Source organism: Zeus faber (genome assembly GCF_960531495.2).
Source record: "Zeus faber genome assembly, chromosome: 22".
Classification (NCBI taxonomy): domain Eukaryota; kingdom Metazoa; phylum Chordata; class Actinopteri; order Zeiformes; family Zeidae; genus Zeus; species Zeus faber.
In genome coordinates, this window is record NC_137209.1 from 4,309,532 (window position 1) to 4,328,629 (window position 19,098).

The 19,098-nt window shown below is 44.5% G+C and overlaps 2 protein-coding genes across 3 annotated transcripts in view; both read left to right on the plus strand.

Annotated features, from left to right (window-relative positions):
* Positions 1-19,034, plus strand: part of rap1gds1 (RAP1, GTP-GDP dissociation stimulator 1) — a 39,940-nt gene extending 20,906 nt beyond the window's left edge. For both annotated transcript variants that reach the window (XM_080022917.1, XM_080022918.1), the window contains 9 exons: positions 1,269-1,394; positions 5,019-5,162; positions 5,823-5,954; positions 12,960-13,094; positions 13,177-13,302; positions 16,069-16,208; positions 16,309-16,435; positions 17,500-17,628; positions 18,594-19,034. In XM_080022917.1, coding sequence (XP_079879043.1) covers positions 1,269-1,394; positions 5,019-5,162; positions 5,823-5,954; positions 12,960-13,094; positions 13,177-13,302; positions 16,069-16,208; positions 16,309-16,435; positions 17,500-17,628; positions 18,594-18,721 — 1,187 coding nt within the window. In that variant the 3' untranslated portion in view covers positions 18,722-19,034. The remainder of the gene's footprint in view (positions 1-1,268; positions 1,395-5,018; positions 5,163-5,822; positions 5,955-12,959; positions 13,095-13,176; positions 13,303-16,068; positions 16,209-16,308; positions 16,436-17,499; positions 17,629-18,593) is intronic.
* The window catches only part of cUnh4orf54 (chromosome Un C4orf54 homolog), a 162,749-nt gene that overhangs the window by 89,063 nt on the left and 54,588 nt on the right, over positions 1-19,098 (plus strand). The gene's annotated exons all lie outside the window — the stretch shown is intronic.

The window sequence follows — 19,098 nt, forward strand, 5'->3', positions numbered from 1 at the left end:
TAGGAAATCCTGTATATACACATCAGTAGTGAGAATTTAACCCTGGCATTTCACCTGGAGTAAGGAATAACTAGAGAAAACACACAAAAATGTGGCATATGTTGGTGAGAGAATCAGGGAATAATGTTGGATCGATCGAACGACGTGTCCTCAGACGAGCCTTCCATCGTTGTTTCCAGTCATCCCGGTTCTCCATACATCCGGCCAGCTCGTTGGTGCTTTGTGCTCCCGCATCATTCTTGAGTACATCCACATATGTTAAAGTGGGACGTCCTCGTGACCGGTGCCCATGTGTTGGCTCCCACAGTACCAGTTTGCTGGCTGGCAGCTCCTGGTGTCTTTGGCAGTGTCCTGTTAGTCTCATTCTCCTTGCAGCAATCTTCTCGCCCACCCTTGGAATTCTGTTGGTTACATGTGTACTCTTGCTGATGTTAAGCACTACACCCAACATCCTGGTGTAGCACCCGTCCAGGGACTTCCCTAGGGTTGGCTTCAGGGACCAGCATTCACTGCCATAGAGGAGAACGGACTCTACTGTCGCATAGAAGAAGCTGAGTTTGATTTGGCGGGGGAGGTTGGCGTTCCATACACTGGACATGCCGTTCAGGGCCCTCCATGCATGTGCCTTCCTCACTTTCAGATCTTGCTCAGTTGAGTTGACCCATGAACCCAGGTACTTGAAGTCATCGACTTCTTTGCTTATTATATATACATGTAAACTGCTTTATATATGCATTGCTGCCACAAGTTGCACAGGTCACATGAAAAACCTTCAATTTTCGCTGACTAAAATGGAAAACATACTATGTAACAAACGAGTGAACCCTGACGAGGACTATCTAGGTGTGAAAAGGCCCCAAAAGACAGTGCCATCTACAGATTGATTGTGGGTCATTGCACTGCTGCAAGATGAAGTTTAAGCACACATGGGCTACTGTACCATATCGAGTTTACGCTTAGGGGTCACTTAGGCTTAGCGGTTGTTTTATGTCTGAATTACGTCTGAATTACAACAAACCACTTGATTGCTTGTTTAAACAATACTACTCTTGAATACTACGCTGAAAAATCCCAACAACTGGTGACAAATGTCCATATGTGTTGATGCCGTGCAAAAGCTTGTCTTTGTGCCCAGATTGCTTATTTTGTGACCGATTGGCCCACCCTTCTACTAAACATACATGAAAGAATATGGAATGTCTGACGAACATGTTGCCCTTTTATTGCCACTAGTGGTGAACGCGTTTCCTCCTTGTCGGTTCTGCCAGAGTCGAGTAAGGAGCAGTTTGCGTCAACAAACATCGCCGAGGAGCTGGTGCGTCTCTTCCAGAAGCAGACCGAGCACGAGAAGAGGGAGATGGTTTTTGAGGTCCTGGCCCCACTGGCAGAGAACGGTAGGGGCAGTCACTCCTTCATAACGTTTTATCTCCAGACTCCGAAATATGCAACAAAAACAATAACCACAAACATGGCTACCGTTCTCCCATGCCTTTTGACATTGTGTGTACATCGAATCGTAGCCGAGTCATGTTTTCCCCGCAGCCCTTGCTCACTTCTTTGTCATGGCTGCTCCCATTTGTTTGCTCTCTCTGTCTGTGTGTCTGTGTCGCTGTGTGTGTGTTGTTGTGTGTGTGTGTGTGTGTGTGTGTGTGTGTATGGGAGGGGGTATCTCACTGGATGCTATTACTGTGGTACCTGGACTTATGACTGCATCTACTTACGACTAATCCAACATATGAGTAGCAATAGTCGTGAAAATTTGTATGGACTTGCGACTGACTGCTCCAAGATACGACCGTGGAAATTTGCAGTTGGTGCGTTGGCGGCCAGTCAGCAGTCATTTTGTTTGTGCTGTGTATTTTGTTTATTTTCAACCTTCATGATTTCATAATTTATATGGGAAAAATTGCTTCGACATACGATTGTTTTAACATACGACCGTTCTTATAGAACGAATTACAGTCGTAGGTCGAGGTACCACTGTATCACCATTCCAGGCGCACTGGGTTCTCCCACACTGCTGGTTGTCATGACAACGTCCTACACTCTGCTCTAGAACTCTCTCTATTTCCCTCTCTATGGTCCCCTCTCCGTCTCTATTTCCCATTTTCTCTCTCTCTCTCTCTCTCTCTCTCTCGTGTCTGTCTCTTTAGCCGCGTTTCCACCCAAAGTGCCTGCAACTTTTTTTTCAGGAACTTAAAGGTTCCTTGAGGCTGTTGTTGTCTCTGTCTCCACCGCGGTCTAAAGTCCAACGAAGAGTATGCAAATTAGTCCTCTGACGTATGAAAAAGCAGTGGCTGTTTTTACACGTAATTTTTGCGTGCCATTATACAACAAACTGCCCCACTCCAGTCCATTAGGTGGCGGTAATGCAGAAGACTACTGTATACAACAACAAGAAGAATTAAAGCTGCAAGCAGCGATGACTTGACATGCAGGTGTCGGTGGGACCCAGGTTTGAAGTCGATTGAATCGCCTAGGAGGAGTTTGACATGAAATTCAACGCTTTGCCATGCCCACACCGTGTGATGAAAACTCAATATTTTAACAACTTTTAATCGTGAAGGTCTTGAAGGCACTCACCTAGTTTGAAGTCAATCCGATAAATCACCTAGGAGGAGTTTGTGAAAGTACAAAACATAGAAATGACCAAAAAGTGACTAAAATGGCACATTTAATTAAATATGGCCCACCCCCTGTTGGATTTAGGTCATGGCGCTGATGTTACATACTGAATGTGCATTGAGTTTCGTGAGTTTTCGTGGGGGAAAAAAAAATGGTAGTGGAGTTGTGAAAATAGGTTTGATGTTTAAATGTTTTATTTTTATTTTCTAGGGGGCGCTAGCGAGCCATTTTGCCACACCCATACAGGGAATCAATAGAATATCAAATGCCTCACCGGGACTGACGAGTGTGCAAAGTTTTGTGAGTTTTCGAGTTACTTAAGGCCCCCAAAAAGCCGACTCAAAACGGCTGAAGAAGAAGAAGAAGAAGAAGAAGAATAAACAGAGCAATAATAATAGGGTCTTCAAGACAGACAATGGATAAAGAAAGACAACCAAAGTGATAAAGTGGAATATCAGTTTGGTTGTCTTTCTTTATCAATTTTTCTGTCCTTGTATTTACTGTCAACAAAAATATTCACTCACACTCAAGATTTTATTATCAAGTCTGAAGCATATTGAAGAACCTGGGTTCACACAGAGGGAATTGAACCTGGGTCTACTGTGTAGGAGGCTGCAAAATGCTGCCAGTACTCGACCAATCAGAAATGTTCAGCGCTGCAAGCCCCACCCTCAAACTTCCTGGACTTTTGAAAAGTGCTACTCCCCCCAATTTAGACCCTGATCCCTGCGGTGGAAACTCACTGAGTTCCTCCAAAGCTTCCTCGTTCCTGGGGAAAGTTCCTGCGGTGGAAACGTGGCTTTTGTTTCGCTCTTGCTGCTTTTCTTTCCATTTGATCTATCTTTCTTTTGTCTTTCTGCCTCTCTTGCCTCTACCTCCGTCTTTCAATTCAAAGCTTTGACATTTGGATGTTATTGTCAATAATGTTTTGACAAAGAAATGAAAACATGTTAATGCAAAAACAGAAAGGAGCTCTAAAACGGTCAGTAAGACGCTATATTTAATGAATACATGGAATATGGTCATACATAGTACATCAACAACAAAACCTGTAAACCGCTATTCTTCCTTTCTTTCTCTATCCGTCTCTGTTTCATATGAATAGTCATCATGTTCCTCGCTCCTCAGTAGAGTTTGAGGTTACACAGGGAAAACCTTGTTGGCTGCGACCACTTTCTGATTATGATCCACTCCCTGCGTGTTAATTGGCAAACACCAGCGGCTGAGCTCTTGGTCATGGTTATGACGAGGCACTTCCATGGTGTCGCCTCACAGCCGTCTTTACGTCCCCTCCGTCTCGCCGCCTCTCCGCACTTGACGTGCCTGAATTGTTAGGGATGGGAATTGGCAGTGGCGACCTTTCTCTTTCATACTATGACCTCGCCGCCGGTGTTAAATTTGAGGAGGATAATATTTGTATTATTCTTTTTTGAGGTGTTGCAATTCGGTATTGCAAGACACACTCAAACATGTTTTTAGAGCAGTAAAAAATCCTGGTCTTTTAAACATAAATAAACATAAATTGTATGTTTCTTCATACTTGTGATGTAGACAGCATGAAAGATGGCAGGTGAGCTACTGATGACATTTGTGCAAAGCGTGCGGAGAGGATGCTCATGTAGATGACAAGTTTTAGTTCTCCACGGCTCTCCATGGCACAAATAAAAATAAAGAAAAAGAAGGTTGAATCCAACCCCCCCTCCCCGACCAGATGCCCCTAACTGAGCCCTTTAAAGTGGAAACCCATAAGATTGTCCGAATTTGGTGGAGTACACTCCCGGAATTCCATTTGAAAATGTAACACACCCCTTTTCCCCATCTGAGTTTACCCCATCTTCACTCTTGAGACGGTCAAATCCTTTCCTCAAAAATGTCTTCTTCCGACGATTGGTTTTGTTTTTTGCTTGTCAAATTCACCACAGCTGCCATTAATTTCCTAGACATACCCAACATACTTTACATTCCTGCCGGGAAAGGTGGACCCCGTCACCAATGATGTCAATGGCATATAGCCGTTTCTTAAAAAAGTGACATTAAAATTAAGTCATCAAATATGGTCGTTTTTGAAAAAAAACCACTTTAACTGTAAATTCACATTGTTCACATTCAGAGTGAATGTCTTGATTGTCGTGACCGGAAATATTCTCATCTAATAATGCCAGTTTACTCTTGATTTAAGTGTTGAGACCGATAATCCAGATTCGTGGATTCCTTTTTATGTTTTTTTTGTTGTTTCTTTTCTGTCCTCACAGAACACAGAATGTCAATACGCCGCTGCGAAAACCAACAAACAGTGTTTTTCACACCAACTGTCTTCTGCATATTAAACTGGTTCTCTCTCTCACACCCCCTCCTCCCCTTCCTCACGTTTACTTCCTTCCTTCCTCTCCCAGATGTAATTAAGCTGCAGCTGGTGGAGGCCGGCCTGGTGGAGGGCCTGCTGCAGGTTGTGGCCCAGACTGTAGACGGGGAGACGGAGGAGGACATGGCTCAGCTCAAGACCGCCTCTGACCTGATGGTGCTCCTACTGCTGGGAGGTAAACAAGCACACCAACTTTCCATTTGTCCCTCCCTCTATCTGTATTTTTCTCTCTTCACCTGTGTAGCCATATACATGTATGTCTTTTTAGCTCTCTATTTCCATATTTTTCTCTGTTTCTCACTCTATTTTTCTATCTCACTCTATCAATCCACCTCTTTCTCTCTCCTAAAACAACAGTTCAGGTTCCTTTTAGTTTCTCTTTTAAGGATTTGCGTCTCTGAGATTATGTCTTTAACAGGGGGGGCATGGTTCTTCTTGGCCTACACTGAAGAGCCTCTGTCTAGCACTGATGTAAAGGATGAATTATTGATCCTCTTACTGAATATTTCATTACAGACCTGAAAATGGCGTCTTAAATATGTGGGTTATAAAGGTACATAAGTCATACATAAGATATTCACTCACTCTCTCACCCCCCCCCCCCATATTATGGCATATTATTTTCACTATTTCACTATTTGAGCATACTATAGGTTTTTGGACATACCAAATTCAACAACTCGAAATAGAACAGCCCCTCCCCAAATTTAACATTCAGAGCCCAGACTGTTGAGCCAGCCATTGCACATCGAATCTAAACGGGACCGTTCCTTTTATTGTAATGCTGACTATATTCTCCTGTTCCTCCAACCTCTTCCCCCATGACCACATGCAGACGAGTCCATGCAGAAGCTGTTCGAGGGAGGCAAGGGCAGCGTGTTCCAGAGGGTTTTGTCCTGGATCCCATCCCACAACCATCAGCTGCAGCTGGCCGGGGCGCTCGCCATCGCCAATTTCGCTCGCAACGGTAAAACCTTGGTGTAACCAAGTCTCTCTTGTCGGTTGTGGGGTAGAGATGGAACAGGAGGCAGCTAGAATGAAAACCAGCCTAAGCCAGGGGTTTATTTCAACCAAAAATCAAGACGTTTGTCTTTCCAGACAAAGTTATCACAAATGTTGGGTGCAGTTTGTAGTGGGAGCCCAGCCTCACTGTCAGGAGACAGGTAAAACCACCGCAGTTCTGCGTCCCCTTCTGGTTGCCCATGCTGGCTCTTTCCACCTGCAGATGGCGCCAAAACCCCTACCACACTCGCTTTTGATTCTTTTGTGTGAATTGAAGAAAGAAGAAAAGAAGAAGAAACAGTCTTTATTTGTCACACAACACACCACACTACAACACATGCTTGCACACACACACACATGCTTTGGATGGTGGCTGGTGAAATGGCTCCTCTGCATTTAACCCATCCTGGCCTGTCCTTCCTCTGGGGCCACAGCCAGGAGCAGTGGGCAGCATACGTGGACGCGCCCGGGGACCAGGTGATAAGTGTCCATCGCTGGTCAGACGATGATGTGTGCATGTTTTTGAGGGGGGTCCTTACTGACGTGAGGTGGAGGAAACCCCATGTGAGCACGGGGAGAACATGCAAACTCCACACAGAAAGGCTCCTATTTGGGAGATAACCCGCCATTGGGGAACTTAGTTAAAAATAGGTAGGGGGGGGGACCCCTGCACAGTACGCCTTTTTAAATGACCATCCAGTAATCCAGGGTTCCCTTGATTGTGCACACATCTCCTTTTGCCCCTTTATGTGATTTTGGTCCTCTTCTTAAATAATCTTTTGGCTGACAAATCGAACACGCTAACGCGTGTGTTTGTTCATTTTATTCCTTTGTTTCTGACAGAAGATGTGTTTATACGGTCATATGAGTGTAGCCATGGCGCCATCAGTCTGACAGGATATGAGGCAAAACAATCAATGAAGCCAACAGTTTTAAGTCAAGTCACATTTTATTTATAGAGCGCATTTCATACCAGGGCAACACAAAGCGCTTTACAAAGAAATACAAAAAGAAAGAGAACATAGTTGTCAGCCGGTCATTACAAAACTATGCCCCTGAAACAACAGCAACAACAAAGACAACAAAAACAACAATAAAAGCGACTCCAAACACAGTGGCAGCAATAGCAACAGAACACAACAACAGCAACAACAACAGCCACAGAAACAACAACAACGGGCAGCAGCAACATCGACACCAGCAGCACTAACAACAGCAGCAACGTACACGCAAAGACGTCACCAGAACCGGAAGTGGTAGCTCTCACCGGAACTGGAAAGGTTACTCAGGTTAGAGATGGTTAAGTTGAGGTATAGGGCTACGTTAAGTTGAGGTATAAGGCATGCGAGAGTCAAGTTTACGTACCATGTAAGCAGCAGCCACACTAGTTAAGGTATAAGGTTAGCGGCACCAACAACAGCACCAGCAGCAGCAGCAAGGACGACACCAGCAGTGACAATACCAGCAGCAGACAACAGCAGAAACAAAAACAGCAACAGCGCAGAAGCGGAGACGTCACCGGGACTGGAAGTGGTAGCTCTCACCGAAACCAGAAATCTCCTCATCTGTATTGAGTCAACAGTGTGTACCATCTCATTTCAACGAAGCAAAGCACAGCAAAGATGTCACCGGAACCGAAAGTGGTAGCCCTCACCGGAAATTGACATTTCAACTGTGCACCATCTCATCTTAATCCAGTCACGGTCCTTTGTCTCTAAGTTATGGGTCAAGTTTTCAATCAGACCTCGGGAGGGAGATCCTTTTGACTCGTTCTCTCCGAAAACACACTCTTCTTATGATCGTCTAAGTGTAATATCACAACAGAAACAACCACAGCAACATCAACACCAGCAGCAACAACAGCAAAACCAAAGCAGGAGCAACAACAGTAATGCACATGTAAAGACCTCACCGGAATCGGAAGTGGTAGCTCTCACCGGAACTGGAAAAGTCACCCAGGTTAGAGATCTTAGAGATGTTGAGTTGAGGTACAAAGTAAGAGATATTTAAATTAGGGTATAAGTTTAGAGATGGTTAAGTATAGGTATACGTTTAGGGATTGTAATGTTTAGGTATAATGTGCAGGATGATTAGATTAAGGAATAAGGTCAGAGATGGTTAACGACAACACCAGTTAAGGTATAAGGTTAGCAGCACCAACAATACCACCCGCAGCAATAGCAACACTAGCGGCTACTGTACCAGCAGCAACAATAGCAGCAGCAAAAACAGCAGCAACAGCAGCAGCGACAGCGCACAAGCGAAGATGTCACCGAAACCAGAAATCTCATCTGTATTGAGTCAACAGTTCTCAGGGAAGCAACGCACAGCAAAGATGTCACCGGAAGTGGCAGCCCTCACCAGACACTGAGATTTCAACTGTGTGCACCATCTCATACAAATCCAGTCACGGTGGATGGTTAAGTTTAGATATAAGGTTAGCAGCAGCAACGACAATACCAGCAGAAACAATAGCAGCAAGAGAAAACAGCAGCAGCAATAGTAGCAGTCTCATATCTGCACAAAAGTCGGGGCAACTTTGGTGTAATATTGAGCTAACAGTAGTTTGGGCTGAAATATGATTTAATACGTTTTTTTTTTTTATAGATATTTTATCCTTCGGTCACCTCAAGTCATATTAATAACGCAAAGGTCATATACATACACCGATCAGCCACAACGTTCAAACCGTTGACAGGTGAAGTGAATAACATTGCTCATCTTGTTCCAGTGGCACCTATCAAGGGTGGGATATATTAAGCAGCAAGTGAACAGTCAGTTCTAGAAGTTGATGTGTTGGAAGCAGAAAAATGGGCAAGTGTAAGGATCTGAGCCACTTTGACAAGGGCCAAATTGTGATGGCTGCATCTATAAAACGGCAGGTCTTGTGGGGTGTTCCCAGTATGCAATGGTTAGTACCTACCAAGAGTTGTCTAAGGAAGGACAACATTTCAAGATTCAAGAGATTTATTTATCACATACATATACATACGTTCATACATTTATGCAGTGAAATGTTTTTGCAACGCACCCGGAGATTATGCACAATTGTTTCTAAAACCAAACATTATAGCTAACCTAATTTCCACCTAGCTAACTAACTGAAACTAACTAATGCCTAAAACGTAATGCAGTTAGTGAATGGAATAATATAAATAAAAATAATATAAGACTCAAAAAGGTAATACAGAGTGGGGTTACAAAATAGAAGTACACGGAATAGAGTTATGTATATAGGATAGGCTATTTGCATATATAGATATCTGCAGTAAAGTGCATGTAAATAAAGTGTGTATGGAGATATACAGTACAGTATACAACAGTACGACACAGCAATACAGTAACACTGAACAGAACAGCAATACAGCGCAGTATGCAGTAATCCAGAACAGTGATACAGTAACTTACAGTACAGTAGGCTACATATAGTACAGTGAGGCAGTGGGGCCTATGTGAGTGTGCATTTTGTTGGGACCCCTGGTGAGGTCAGCGTTCACAGTTCTTATGAACGCAGCAGCTGGAACAGTCTGTTGTTGGGGTGGTGAGGATCCTTCCTGATCCTGCAGGCTCTGCTACTACACCTCCTGGTGTATAAGTCCTGCAGGTAGGCGAGGGTAGTTCCAGTGGTACGGTGGGCTGAATGCATCCCCCTCTGCCTTTCCTGAGCAGTACAGTTCCCAAACCAGGCAGTGATGTTGCCTGTCAGGATGCTCTCCACTGCTCCAGAGTAGAAGGACTTGAGGATCCTCACAGACCTGGAATTTCCTCAGCTGCCTGAGGTGGTAAAGACGCTGCCTCGCCTTTCTCATCAGTGTCTATGTGTGTAGTCCATGTTAAGTCCTCTGTGATGTGGACTCCCAGGTACTTGAAGCTGCTCACCCTGTCAACAGAAGCCCCATTTATCACCAAGGGCGCGTGCGTGAGGTCAGCCACCTCCTGGCGGTAGGCCTTCTCATCGTTGTCAGTGATTAGGCCCACCAAGATGGTGTCGTCAGCAAACTTGATGATGGTGTTGGAGCTGGACCTGGCCACACAGTCATGTGTGTACAGGGAGTACAGTAGGGGCCTGAGGATGCCGCCCTCGGGGCATCCTGTGTTCAAGGTGAGGGAGCTGGACATGTGCCTCCCCACCCTAACCACCTTGGGCCGTGCTGAGAGGGAGTCCTGAATCCAGGCACACAGTGCAGTGCTCAGTCCTAGCTACCGCAGTTTGACAGCAAGTCTGGTGGGGACTATGTTATTGAAAGCTGAGCTATCAATCTCACATAGGCCCCCTCCGGCCATCCACGTGCGTGAGCGTGGTGTGTAGTACCATGGAGACCATGTCGTCCTTGGGTCTGTTCAGCCGGTACTCAAACTGCAGTGAGTCCAAGGTGCAGGGGAGGGAGGCGCTGATGTAATCCTTAATCAGCCTCTCGAAGCACTACATGACCACTGAGGTGACTTGTGCTTGATTAATACCGGCCGGTAGTCATTCAGGCAGGCTGGAGAGGCAATCTTTGGGACAGGAATAATGGTGGACCTCTTGAAGCAGGATGGGACCACTGATTCGGCCAGGGAGGCGTTGAATATCCTAGTGAGCACTGGGGCTAGCTGGTTAGCACAGGTCTTTAGTACTCGTCCAGATATGCCATCTGAGCCCGCAGCTTTTCCTGGTGTTCTGACGTCATGCTCGGACAAAGAGTGTGCGCTCATCTTCAGCGGTGTAATTCCAATTAGCCGGCGAGCTAGCGGTGTTGTTGCCAGACTCAAACCGCGCAAAAAAGGAGTTCAGTTCGTTGGCTAGGGAGGTGTCCACACTTGTGGCTGGGAAGGAGCTGCTGTTGTAGTTAGTAATAGTCCGCAGCCCTGCCATGCGTCTGGCCCGTTGCGCCATCTGTCGCTTCACTCTGTCCCTGTACGTTCGTTTAGCGTCCTTCACCACCCTCCGCAGATTGTATGACGCCGCTTTGTAATTGTCCATATTTCCGGATACAAGACCGTTGTAAGTGTTGGAGCATTCAGAGCGCCGTGGATGGATTCATCGACCCACGGTTTCTAGTTTGTAAATATCCAAACTTTCACTGTGGGAGCAATTCTGTCCGCTAACATGGCTAGGAAGCTCGTAGCTACTTCCGTAAGCTCGCTGACGTCACTGGGTCTTGGTTGGAACCAGTGCCAGTCTATGTCAGTAAGAGCCTCCTGAATCGCGGCCTCTGGTTGGTCCTACCACCACTTTACGGCCCTTGTCACTATCGTTCCACGCACGAATAGTGCTGAACAGTACTTTCTATTATAGCCAGCATTAACCTTTTCAGCACTTTGTGCTCTTCTGTGGGATCGGACCAGACTGGCTAGCCTTCACTCCCGATGCGCACCAATGAGCCTTGGGTGCCCATGGCCATGGCGCCGGTTCACCGGTTGTCCTATCTTGGACCACTTTTTGTAGGCACTGCATACCGGGAACACCCCACAAGTCCTGGTGTTTTGGAGATGCTCTGACCTTCTAGCTATCACAATTTGGCCCTTGTCAAAGTCACTCAGATCCTTACGCTTGCCCATTTTTCAGAAATTTGCTAAAATATTTTTTGTTAATGTGGCTTCTGAGCTGGGAAAGGTTGAGTACCACTGGCGTGGACCAACAACCTGAACCGATGACTGCCTTTAATGGAAACCGTAACTCATGCTGCATTTCACAAAACCCCGAAAACTATAATCGGTGACAGAGGGCGTTTTTGCACCGCAGGAAGTTCTAAGAATCTTTGGCGGAACCGTCGCTTCTTTTGTGTCCGCACTGCATGATCCTAGAACGATAGTTATTGTTAAAACACCGTTCTTGAGGGACATCAACAACGTAAGTGCACAGTGATTGGTCCAGATGTAAGTCCACGGTGATTTGTCGAACACATGAGCCAATGAAGTACTGGTAACCGACATACATGTCTGTGTTGTTATTGATGTTATTTATACAAAATGTATTTCCAGAACATTAAATCTATGTTAAAAAAACACCGCACCAATCTCGACGTGGACATGGCGGACTCGGACCGACCCTCGATCATGGCAGGTTTTCCTCAGTGTGACAAAATCTTGGCAGCTATATTATTATTATTTTTCTCCTTGGCGTTTTTCAGGCTGAAAGTGTCTGGCGCACAGCACTGAACCCACGGGCATGAATGAATGGATTCAGGCAGTTCAGACATTTTGTGGTCCCAGGTCCACATCAATCTACATTTGGAGCAGTGATTAATGAAAAAACTTTGCCGATCTACTGGAAGTAGCCGAACATTAGCAGAGTGGAGCGGTCTGCGGTGGTGGAGCCAGCTGGGGTGGTAGAGCAGGGCGCTTTGTGATATCATCATATCTGCAGGGTGTGGCTCTGAGGGGGCTTTCCCACGGGGCGAGGTGCGCTGTGGTATAGACTCCATTGATGTGTATTGGTGGCTTCGCGCAGGATCTGCACGAGTCGGGACAAGAGGGAGCCGATGCTGCCCTCCATGGGAATTCGGAAAATTAGTTTGAACTGATGCTGCGTTCCATGAGAACTTGGAAAATTGTAATTTGGCTTAATAGGAAGTGATGCTGCGTTTCACAGGAACTCTGAAATCTACTTTGTGACTAACCTGGATGCCTCGCGTTGGTGCCTTCAGCTATATTTATTGTCATTATTATTACTTTATTTTATTATTATTTTATTATATTTATTATTTATTTTGTTACTGCTGTCATATTTGTTTGATTGCCAGTTTGTTTTATATATTATTCTTAGTATTATTACAGTTTTCCTGCTTGTTTTGATAACTGTCCTTTTTTGTACATTAGCATGACACATTGTTAATCCCAAGTGCTTAGATTATGTCCCATGTATGGAAAACTCAAAATAAACAAAAATAATATACAAACAAAAAATACTATATTCTGCTGGAGTTTCCACATTGAACGGTATATTTATTTCTGCTAAAATTCTAACTTTGAAATGTAACGTGGGCAGATGGGAACTGCATCCACATGGTGGACACCGGTATAGTGCAGCAGCTGCTGGAGCTGCTGGACCGGCACAAAGAGGAAGGCAATGTCACCGTCCAACACGCTGCACTCAGCGCCCTACGCAACCTGGCCATACCTGGTGAGTTTTAAGATAAGCGTGTGTGCGCGTGCGTGTTTGTGTGCTGTTTTGACCCACCATGCTTCCTCCCCTCCATGTCCAGTGGTGAACAAGTCGAAGATGCTGTCTACGGGTGTAGCGGATGTGGTGCTGAAGTTCTTGCAGTCGGAGATGCCCCCAGTGCAGTTCAAGCTTCTGGGGACGTTGCGTATGCTCATCGACACACAAGGTGAGACGCCTAGAAATTTCCTTTTTCCTTTTCCTATGCTAACGATAAAATACACTTGTGTTCTTTTGTAACCTATAATAAGGTAAGGTATAAATAAGGTACAACATTATTGCTATTATTCTTTTGCCCATAGTGATGGTCGTATTGAATAATAATGCTGGATGGTCTGTTATTCTGTTGACATATCCCTGGATTATATTATATATATTTATTTATACAATACTCTCACTATTATATTGTACTATTAATCCTGACCTGTCAACCTGCACGCATTTTGTGTACCAACCATGTAATTCAAGGTCAAAATACGTGATCCGAAATGCCGGCTGAAAAAATGCAAAAAATCACTACGTTGTATTGTTAAATGGGGAGTGGTAAAAATAAGTAAGTAATAATCAAGCACAAATATGTGAACGACATTTTTGCTGGTTTTCAGCTTTATCGGCCATCATCGGTGACCGGCCGATCAGTGTCAGATATATTTTCAGATTCTGTGCCGGTTAAATTGACACGCCCGATACAGTGCTCTTGTACTGTTCTGGTAAAAGTGTTCCAATACTCAAACCTGATACCAATGTAATGTACCGTAGTCACGTAGTTGACGCTCAAAAAAGAGCGAAAGAAAGAAAATGACTGCTGTTTGGAAATACTCCAAGGTAAACGAGGAAGATTAGATCAGTTATTTATCTATCGCTGTCACTACAGAGGAGCATCTGCTCTGGTTGTTCGTAGTGCACGTCTGACTAAAGGTCCAACTCTTTTTTGAGAGCCTGTTCTTGACGAGTCACTCAGTAAAACGAGTCATTCGATTCAGTTGGTCTAACGCACAGTGAGCGACGGAGGATTCCAGTGAATGAGAGTGAGAAGAGTCGGCCATTCATTATTTCATTTAGTTTTTTGCAACGATTGCAATTTATTTTGCAATATTATATAAATATAATATAAACGTTTTTTTGCACTTAAAAGTGAAAGACGTTCTTTTGAAGTTTGAACTGGACATTTCCATGTTAATTATATGTTGTGGCCTACTGAAATTCAGGTTGCACTATACTGAAGCTTGCTGACAGTCCCATTGTATTTTATTGGAACTCAGTGACCATTCCATGTTCTATTATTGTTCCATAGTGAATAATGAACAATAATAAACACACAGTGTCAAAATCAGCAATCTCACTATTGTGGTAACTGAAAATTGCAGCTGTAGTCCGTATGTGCAGCTGTCTTATCACGTGAGCGTGATCAGATCACAGGATGTATAAGCATTGACGTACAGCAGATATACCCAGTGAGACCGCTTTACAAGATGATGCATTTCAAGGTATATATCCTAATGATATCAGTTTGTATACAGTATATAGTCAGCCGTAGCTCGCATACGATGTTAATAGCCTCGTTATGAGATGGCTACGGTGTGAATAACTGATGGAGTCATTTAGCTGCAGTAACTCAAACGCCACAGGACTCTGTTACACTGTTGTGGTACTTCAAATATTTTCCCAAGGTTGTCAGGGCTGTTATTCCATAGTATGACCATATCAGTATACTATGTGATATCATACTATACTATTCTATACTTAAAGGGTCTTCAACCTTTTTCAGCCCATGGACGCTTTGGCGGATAGAGAAACAGACTATGGACCACCTAGTTATTTGTCAAATAAAATGTTGGGTTGCATTTGAAGTCTGGCATATAAAATGTATGACGCCTTATTTACCTATTCATATACCCAGTTATGAATCTTATGGTTCCTATGTGTCTTTATTTGAGGTTTAAATATTATTTTCTTTTTTTCTTGTCGTACCTGTATGAAACTAAAAACGGAAACATAACTTAGAGCCGGTTCCGCTCCGTCCCACTCCGTTGGTGAGATGGAGTGGTCCCGCTCTGCGGCGTGTCTCGAAAAGACTGTATATATTTATTATTGATTTATTTCCGTTTAGTTTCCTGCTTGTATTAAAAACCGGAAAAACAAACAAAAAAAAAAAAAAACCTCCCACAGCGTCTTGGTGGGTGGGGTAAAATAATGAAATATTTTTTCGCAGAAATTATTTTCTTTTAATAAAAATAATTGGCAGACCCCTTGCAGTACCTCCACGGACCCCCAGATGAAGACCACTGCTATACTCTATACTTGTACATATTATGCTTTGGTCATTATAATAGCATCCTGAATTCTTAATCAGTATAAATAGTATATACTTTACCTTACCATACACTGCCATACTTCTATAAATATTTCTACTGCTGCTTTTGCTACTGGGTTGACTCTGTAATGCTGTTGTGACGCCGTTGTACAGCATTGCTACACTCCTACTACCTGTACTTGTTTACTTTAGTGTAGCTGCCATTTGCCCCAATTGGGCTTACTGCTACTTGTTAACTCACAGTGCTATTCCATGTTAATTCTGTGGATAGATGTATACATATTATTTTTCATCTTATACTTTATTTTTTATCTCAATCTCACCTACTGTCCCTTGAAACAGCTACTCCCGGTCACCACTCTTGATACCTTGAACACGCTTTTGCCCATTCCAAGGATATTCTAAAAGGATGTAAGGCTATCCAATGATCAGACACAAGAAAATTGCTCATACAAGCAAACAAAATGGAAATATCTCAGATATTTAACAATACAAAATAAAAACTAGAAAAACCGTACTGCCCACTATGTGGAACGAACCAGAATTTCAACTGGAAAACTGGAAAAACAATCAAATCCATAGCTGTGGGACTGCACACCTCTGTGTCTTTTGTGGGTTCAGCCGAGGCCGCAGATCAGCTGGGCACCAACGGCAAGCTGGTGGAGAGGCTGGTGGAGTGGTGCGAGGCCAAGGACCATGCGGGGGTTATGGGGGAGTCCAACCGACTCCTCTCAGCCCTCATCCGACACAGCAAGTCCAAGGTCCGTGGATCCGTTTGTCAAGTTGCTTTATAGCTATATAGTGTGTGTGTGTGTGTGTGTGTGTGTGTGTGATTTATTCATTTGTTTGTGTGGCTTTCAGGATGTCGTCAAGGCTGTCATCCAGGGGGGCGGAGTCAAACACTTGGTGACCATGGCTACCAGCGAGCACATGATCATGCAGAACGAGGCACTGGTGGCGCTGGGCCTCATCGCCGCACTAGATCTGGGTGAGGTCTCCTTAGGTTACCGAATATTTTTGTGAAATAAAGCCTAATATAAGATATTTTACCGACTGGGAGGGCAAGGTCCACAACGATAAGTTTCACTGAATCTGAACGATAGCGGAGCTTAAAGTCTCGTAAAAAGACAAGATTACAATTTCATTGGTTTTTGGGGTTATCTTTTTGGGAGAGGGAAACAATAGGAGGGACCCCCATTGTTATTGCTGTGATTTTTTTGATCAGGGCGTTTTTCAGGCTAAAAGTATTTGAAACACGACAATCACAGTACGAACAGACATGGTTGAGGTCTCGTTAGAACCGGGGCATTTCAGACATCTTGTTGTCCAAGATTGATCAATAACAATCTTCATTTGGAGAAGAAATAACTTCTTTTCTGGAAGTAGAAGAACGTTGAGGTGATTTAATTAGTTTCAGGAGCGGCCCGCTTTGTAACGTCATCATCCAAATTTATATAAGTCGGAGCTTCGTCTCTCTGAACTCATTCGCATCCAGCCATTTGCGAGAGCCCATGCTGCATTCAAAGGCAACTAAGAAAACGAAGACCCTGAAAACTATAATCGAACACAGAAGGCGTCTTCATACTATAGGAAGTTCTCAGAACATTTGGAGGAGCCGATTCTTTCTTTTGTGTCCGCACTGCATGGTCCAGGAACGATGGTAGTTGTCTAAACACCCTTCATGAGCGATATTTAAACGGAACAACAGAAGGGGAACAATTTAGTGACGTAAGTGCACGGTGATTGGTCAAACACCGTGCACTTGAAAGACTCAAGTGGAAAAAACACATGAAAAATGAGATACTCCATTTAGAGTAAACATGTCTTTATTTATACACAATTTAGTTGAAAAAACATTAAATGTAAAGGCACTCAGAAGATTTTACCTAACATGACTGAACTGGACCCCAATTATTGCTGCCTGCAGCCATATTTATAATAATAATAATAATAATAATAATAATAATAATAATAATAATAATAATAATAATAATTATTATTATTATTATTATTATTATTCAATTTCATGGATACATTTGCGTGTGTTTCCAGTCGGGGCGGAGAAGGACTTTGTGGGAGCGACCTTGGTGTCCATGCTCCACAAGCTGCTGTCTGATGAGAGGAGCGCGCCAGAGATCAAGTACAACTCCATGATTCTCATCTGTGCGGTCATGGGTTCAGGTGAGAGCCTTTCCTTCTCTCCATGCAGCCATGACGCTCACAAAAGTTGCTCCTCCCTTTATTTCTTTTTAGGACGGCTTGCGTTCCTCTGTTTGGGAGCTGCTCTTTGCCCCGTACATTACCTGCAGTGGAGTGGAGTTTGTGGGGACTTGTAGTGGACTTGTGCCATGGGCGCACTGCACAACTTTCAAAGCTGTCAGGTCACACACTACACAACTCTGTGTTGTGATGGGGATTGTTGCGGTCTTGCGGTTTCCACGCTACACGACTGAGGAATCCCAGACGAGTCGGTCAGGTCTCCAAACTACGTTTTGTCGCAAAAACACACGCGAGAATTGGAATTATGCGATGCCATAACAGGATTCCTTATCTATTTTATTCGATTCTTGATCACTGTAAAAAATGAATAAAAGCAGAATTTAAATTGGAAATATATTAAAAACCTCGAGAAGAAGAGTGGAACAGGAACGTTGTGTGTTTCTGGCTGCTGCTCCGTGCCCTCCCGCCTCTCCCTCGCTCCTTCTCCGTGTCTGCTCTCATTGGCTGTAGGTCGTTGCGTCACTCCTGACTCAAACCCAACCAGATATTAAAGCTGCTTGACATCTTGCTGGTGCCTGCGAGCCATCGCTTGTCCTTCACGCGAGCGCACTTTGATTCGCCCCCGCTCTGGGCCTTTTCTCGGGCAGTCTCCGAAAATCCGGCTAAAACTTTGTAGTCTGAACTCGGCATCACCTTGCTGCTTTGTAGTCATGTAGGTTGGCCATTTTTTTATTGTTATTTTGTCGTAATTATTCTTTTCCTAAAGGAGCCGTGGTTTTATAAAATTCTCTCGTGTCCATGTGTTTGCATAGCGTCGTCTCTGGGGGCATTACAACGCGTATTATTATTTAACTTCCTAATTATTTAAATTAGAACTTCCCGGAAGCTCTCTCACGCGTACCTTTCTGTTGCTGTCTCTCCGCCAGAGCCTCTGCATAAGGAGGTGCAGCGCCTGGCCTTCATCGAGCTGGTGTCCAAGCTGAGGGCGCACGAGAACAAGAGCGTCTCCCACCAGGCCTCGCTGACCGAGCAGCGGCTGACCGCCCAGAGCTAAGACGCCGCCTGCCAGCCAGCCCTCGTAACGCGCCCGCCACCCCATCCTGTGACTCATCGTCATGTGCCAAGGGTTTTCTCGTTCCCCGTCCCACGCTCACTCTTCTCCGCCGCCCCGATGTGGGGGGGAAAAAAAGACCCCGCCCCCTTGTGCATGCCTCCCCCCCCCCCCCCCCCCCCGCCTCCCCCGGCTACAGTGCGCTCTGTGGGAAACCACCGAGTCCCCCCCCCCCCCCCGTAGATAGCCTAACGCAATAGTTTGAGACAACTCTTTTACGACCATAGCTGTGACGCCATCCCCCCTTCAATAAAAACACAAAAATTAAAACAACAAAAAAAAAAAAACTGTGGTGTGAAACAACCGTTTTAACTTTTTAT